The sequence below is a fragment of the Laccaria bicolor genome, genomic scaffold (assembly GCF_000143565.1).
Source record: "Laccaria bicolor S238N-H82 LACBIscaffold_46 genomic scaffold, whole genome shotgun sequence".
In the NCBI taxonomy this organism is placed as follows: domain Eukaryota; kingdom Fungi; phylum Basidiomycota; class Agaricomycetes; order Agaricales; family Hydnangiaceae; genus Laccaria; species Laccaria bicolor.
This window is the reverse complement of record NW_001889917.1, coordinates 163,236-169,648: the sequence shown is the minus strand read 5'-3', so window position 1 is coordinate 169,648 and position 6,413 is coordinate 163,236. Positions and strand designations below refer to the sequence as shown.

The 6,413-nt window shown below is 42.9% G+C and overlaps 1 protein-coding gene across 1 annotated transcript; it reads left to right on the top strand.

Moving 5' to 3' along the window:
• Positions 1–3,715: 3,715 nt before the first annotated feature.
• Positions 3,716–5,854, top strand: LACBIDRAFT_332972 (uncharacterized protein; the record flags this gene model as incomplete). The annotated part of the gene is made up of 7 exons (XM_001887573.1): positions 3,716–3,725; positions 3,798–3,932; positions 3,986–4,457; positions 4,482–5,032; positions 5,341–5,383; positions 5,619–5,638; positions 5,799–5,854. The coding sequence occupies 7 exons, from the start codon at positions 3,716–3,718 to the stop codon at positions 5,852–5,854; spliced, it is 1,287 nt and encodes a 428-aa protein (XP_001887608.1).
• Positions 5,855–6,413: the final 559 nt, after the last annotated feature.

The window sequence follows — 6,413 nt, the reverse complement described above, 5'->3', positions numbered from 1 at the left end:
TACACTCCTCCCCTCCCTCATTGCCTACAACCTCTCCCCTCCCTCATTGCCTACCACTCCTTTCCTCCCTCATTGCCCACCCCCCCCCTCTCTCTCTCTCTTCCCCTCCTTTCCTCTGCCTCTGTTTAATAGTCAATACTGTGGTGTAAATTTATGTAGTTAGATTCAATAAATTGCAGCTTTGTCTTGTGAAATCTTCTTGTGAAATCTAAAGATACATCTCCAAATTATATATCCTGGATATATTCTGTAATTATGGGCAAGGATGACATATATTCATGATCCTGTTCATGATATAGATCAAAAATATCCTGGTTCAAGATATAGTTGAAAGATATATCCTGGTTCAGGATATAGTTCAAAAATATATCTTGATCAGAATGTAGTTGGAAAATATAGGATATAGTTGAAAAATAATGTATGTTGATTCAAGATATAGTTGAAATATATATCTTGGTTCAGGATTTAGAGGAAATATATAACATATATGTAGTTGAAAAATATATCCTGGTTCAGAATGTAGTTGGAAAATAATGTATCTTAATTCAGGATAAAGTTGATAAATATATCTTGGTTCAGGGTATAATTGAAATATTCAGGATACAATTGAGAAATAATGTATCTGGGGTGGGATGTTGATTTTCCAGACACAACATTAGGGTGTTTCACAGTAGGCCAACTGGCAACCAACTTTTGCAAAGTTGGAAGGACAAAGTTTGGCCAACTTCATCAAGTTGGGATCCAAATTGTGGTCCTGATGCCAATTTGGAGCCAACTTTGATCCCAACTTCACCTCTCAACTTCCCATGTGTCCAAAATAGGCAAAAATTTGCACTTGGAAGTGATTTCAAGTACAAATCAGCCCAACTTCATGTTTTCAGCAGTTCCAGGTGTTTCACAGTAGAGTTGGCCAACTTTCCCATCAAATTTGTTGAAGTTGGCCCACAAGTTTGGATCAAAGTTGAAAGCAAAGTTGGCCTACTGTGAAACACCCTATTGGAGAGGAAAGCTGGTAAGTTGGTTGTTGTATTTGGAAGTGTAAACTAAAGTGATGGAGTTGTTTGGGGTGGGATGTCAATTTGCCAGACACATCGGCATTGGATGTCAAAAGTTCTCTAATGTGGACTGTATCCATTGAGAAGACTGTGTCACGCGGGAGTGAGAATAGTGTAATCGGACGCGCTGACAAGATGTGTGAACACCTAAACAACACACACACACACAAACACCTTAAACACTTATCACCACAGGTACGTGCTCGGTACTTCGAGTTCGGGTTCGTACGGTAAACAGAATTACCACACTTGTTTTGTTAGAACTTAAGTAGAAGTTCGGGGAAACATTTTTTGTATATTTTATATCACTTGTCTAAGTCTAGTAGACCTTTTTGGAACAAAAGGTATTGTTTTACATGCGGACACAGTATAGAATTCGAAACTTAGTAGTCTTCGAAGGGAAACAGCTTTTATTGGGACTGTCTCGGTTTTCTGGGATTGCGTTCTAATTGTATACAAAGAAATGACAAGGAAATTGTGCTTTGTAGACTTTTATAACTCCCTTGAGCTTTTATTATGCCTCTGATGCGGTCCAAACTAGTCTTAAAGACTCTTCAAGCACGCTCACTTGGATTCCTCGGTAATAGTAGAGAGCTCTCTTACTAATTGACGAGACAACCTTACAAAAGCTTTGTGATCCCCACTTAACATGCTGGTTCCAGGCACACGTTACTTATGTCTGCGAAGAAAAGTCCTTAAATTGATTACAAACTTATCCACTACCTCAGATGCTACTGGGAGTGCGACAGCTGGTCAACGCGGGGGATAATTCCTTGCGTTTCAGCCTGCGCGCGTCCTCTTTTTATACTATTCTATGTCTTCTATTTATATTTACATGTCCGTGCGTTGTCCGAGAGGTTGGACGAATTAACACTGATTTTTTGTAAAGGTTTGAAGTGGCTCGGTTGTGTGTGGCACAACTGAGCTGACTTCTTTTAAGTTTTCGTAGTGTTTTCTCTATTGTGGCGACGCGACGCATCAGTATTGATGCGTACGCGGGAATCGCCGTAAACGGTTTTCACGATCAGTTCAGCCGAGACGAACAGTCCGCTTAGTGATTTTTCTCTCTATTATTAGATACTATGCCCGGGCCTCGGACCGCACGGCAAATCATTCATAGTTTTTCTTTTTTGGCAGGCTTCGGAATATTTCACGAAGCTTAGTTTTCTTGGGTCAATGATGCCATGATTTGTGATGCGTTGATGTGCGTGATGCGTCTCTCCACATGACTTCTTGGATCATGCTTCGTAGCACGTGACCGAATGACTTCTCGCATCAGGTACGCATCGAGTTTCTACGCTCGCGTGTTTATCTTTAGAATTAATATCTTTTAATCCATAATAAAGTGAGACCCTGGTTTGGTGTAAACTCCAACACCCTGTGCGGGGGTGTTTTTACTCTAGAACACTTGGTAGCATACTATTTCATGGTAGTGTAGCCTTTTATTAGACTTCGAGTATATTGAGGTGATTCGGTCACGAACCGACCGCAATTCCTACTGTCTAAGGCGTGCACATTTCTCGGATGTAGACTTTAATCAACTAGACCGGGTTGCGTCTAACGATCCTTATGATCAATGTGACTGTATTTCTACTATAGGAGATTTTATAGGATAAATCGCTAAAATTCGCATTTTTACGGGTGTATTGTTACACTCTGTATCACCATAGTGTCATTTGAAGTGGATAAGAAGGGAACCATATAAAATACAAAGAAGAACCCCATATTATGACATGGTGAACAGAATTTGTTAGAGGAGAATGGAATTTGTTGTCCATAAATTTACAATCAAGAGTCAAGGGAAAGAGAAAGAGAGAGAGGAGGAGAGGGAGAGGAAAGAGAAAGAGAGAAACAACAAAGTACTTTGTCAACTCTGACAAGCTAAAAAATTGTGTAATGTGAACTGTATTCATAGTGTCATTTGAAGTGGATGATAGTTAGGCAACTCAGATGTTATGGAAGGGGGTGTGGCAAAATAGCTTCAATATAGCAGCATGGTGCTGTATTAAGAACAATTCCAGATGTTTCTGAACTTGTTGACGAAGAAGCACTCATATGACACCACCATGTCCCCACCTGAGGTAGAAGTCAATCATAAGTTGACAAGAAAGTATCACCCTCTTCCGAAACAAGCAGAAGTCAAATGTTCAAGATGGGATGTCAGTTTGCCAAACAGATCAGCATAGAGATGCTATTGATGCTCCTTATTGCTACCTACATACTGGGAGCACAAGCCAAACATAGTGCCAAAACCCCTGGAAGTCATGGCAGAAACTCCCAGAATATATACCCCAGACAGCAAAAAATCACAAGTTTTTTTGCTAAAACTAAGACCCCTGACACCACTACAGACCAGAAAAATATATCCTTACCACATCTGTATCACAAAATATATCCTAAGGCCAAGCCAGGGCAAAAATATATTTCTAAGGTGTGACAGTGACATTTCAGGGTCCACTCACTGAAAATATATCCTTACTGCATTTCACTTGCAAAATATATTTTGGTGGTGTGACACAGACATTATAATTTTTGTGTGACATTTCAGGGTCCATGTGTCAAAAATATATTTTAGATTTCAGGGCTTTCTAGGACCCATATATATCTAGAATATAGATATGGTCCATGACATTTAGTCATGTAACTTACATGGAGTTTGCATGACTAATAGTCAGTTGGCACTGGGTGACTGAAGTGAAAAAATTCATGAAACTTGTTATTCTTTGCTGACTTCGTTTATAGAATTGGGCTTGGCTGTCAATTATATGCAACAAAGCTTTACACCCCCACCTGTTGAGCGCACGTCCCGGCCAGAAGGTTCGTGTTCGGTATCTCGTTCTCGGCAGGTCAGCCCACCAGATCCCAAGGAGGTTCATCGTAAGTTTCAAGTTGTTTTCTCATTTCCCATGATTCTCAACTTGAAAACTTAGTTGACACGGCGCTCTATCAGAAGAAGATTGACTTTAGGTCCTTGAGCCCCCCACCAAACTTCGACATGCAGACGATGCAGCAGGAGATCAGAAGACTTGCTCATGGCCAAGCCGACCTCCTGCAGAAACTCCGAGACCAACAAGCGCAAGTCAGCGTCATGGAGTCGTCTACCCCTACTATGCGAGAGTATTCGGCATTTGTGGTCCGAAAACAAGATATTGACGCAAGTGCCCTTCTCCCTCTGGCGGTTGACTCACCCGTGACCCTGTCACAATGTCTTTTGGCGCTTGAAGAGATTACCCGGTTTATTCAAGATCAAGATTTGGCTAGCCGTCCTCTCTCGGAGAAAATTGCAAGTCTAGAGACCTCCGTTTGGTTTCAGGAAGAAAAAATCACCAGAGCGACTCGCCGGATGGACCGTATTGAAGAGTCTGCCCACATGCGTTGGAAGGAAACACAAGAAGATTTGCAGTCCATCTGAAGTGATCACCAGAGACTGGAAGCCGAGGTGAGGGAAGCTGTCAAGACACTGGAGAACAAGTGGGAGACTACGCCAGCTGTGTTACAAGAGAGTCTCACCTGGGGCTTTGAGAAACTTGCAAGCTGCATCGAAACTGCCGAGCTAACACTCCACGACCTCACCAAATCAGTCACTACTATTTCGGAGCTCAACCTGCGGCTCGGTGCTCGCCAATCAAGTCTGGAATCACTCATTATCCAGTTCCTCGGCAACAAGGAGAAGAAGCACACTGGCATCAATACCAATCACTCAGTCTCACCCAACCACAGTCAGAAAAGCCAGCAGGTACAAGTCTCCCTGACCCCAGGTGTCGTTCTGCCAAACCCAGTTTCAACCGATCACGTGCAAGTCTCTCCAACCCCAGCCGTCTTTCTGCCCCCAGCATCTGAGAGCCCAGCGGTCCTTCTGTTGGCGCCAAACCCAATTCCTCCAACCTGGGCAAGTTCGCCTGGTCCTTACATTGGGGGTAATAGGAAGTCACCTCAGCTACAGAAACTCGAACCCACACTTCAAACCCCCGCACAGAGTAAGTCTTCTACTTGGTGAGGATTCAAAAATCTGACTGCCAGCAAGTTACAAACAATGATGTTCAAACTGTCCAAACTCCGTCTACCTAATAGTTAGTAGCATACATGTATATTTTTTGGACAATCTTCAATTTTTTTTTGGGCATATTTAATATGAAGTCCTGTGGTGGACATAATAATGAAAGCAGTAAGGCCTCGGCTTCTTTCACGACCCAGTAAACTGTGACCGGCAGAGAAAAGCAGGGGGATCTTGGAGCAACTTTGTCCAATGGAGACCAGCATAGTAACAGCTTGGTGTTTATTTCAGGCAGCCGAGTGCGGTTGTTTGAGCCAGACCCGTTCCAACATGGGTATGTTTACAAGAAACATTGGTCAGTATAAACTTGGTAGGGATTTTGAACCGGGGGTGTGCATAATATATCTCACTGCCTTGTGAATGTCACCGTGCTCGGCTTCTTGGGAAGTCATGGACCCCAGTAAACTGCATGACCGAATACTGGACCATGACCGGCAAAGAAAAGCCGAGGTAATGTTTGAGCAACTTGGCAAATAAAACCTGAGTGAAAACAAAACTTGGCCGTATAGTGTCAACTGGATGGGACCAGGTTGGTCTGATCCACGCTGCATGGGATTCAAAGCTCTTCAGCAGACCCATGACACATGAGCCCATTCCATGAAGAGACAGGTTGACCCAGGATCCAAGGCATATTTAATTCATGGGGTACTAGCTGACTGACCATGTCACCGTGCTCGGCTTCTTGGTAGGTGATGGACCTGACCCAGTAAACTGCATGATGACCGGCAATGAAAAGCTGAGGTAAACTTGGCAAATAAAAATGAGACGGCTGTGGGCTGATCCACAATGCATGGGATTTAGAGCTCTTCAGCTGACCCATGACACATGTTGAGCCCAATCCATGAAGAGATCAGTTGACCCAGGCAATACTTATCACTCCCCCACCTATTCCTACTGGACTCCGGGAGTCCAGTAGGATTCCTACTGGATTCCTACTGGATTTTAACAAAATCTCTAAAAAGGCATTATACAAACCCCTTCCTACTGGACTCCCACTGGACTCCCACTGGACTCCCACTGGAGTCCTACTGAACTCCTACTGAACTCCTACTGGACTCCATCTGAACTTAGAGAAAGTGAATGTGATGTTTCAGACATTGGACTCCTACTGGATTCCTACTGGAGTATCAATTTCTGGCATTATCCAACCTCAATATCTTCACATTTGAAATCAGACCTCAAAATTCCATACAAAATTCATGGGTGAACAGATATTTTATTCATAATTCTATACATAGCTAAATGCAGAAAGATATGTTACTAATGTAGTGTAGTCAGGGGAGAGGGGAGTGGTGAGGGAGGGA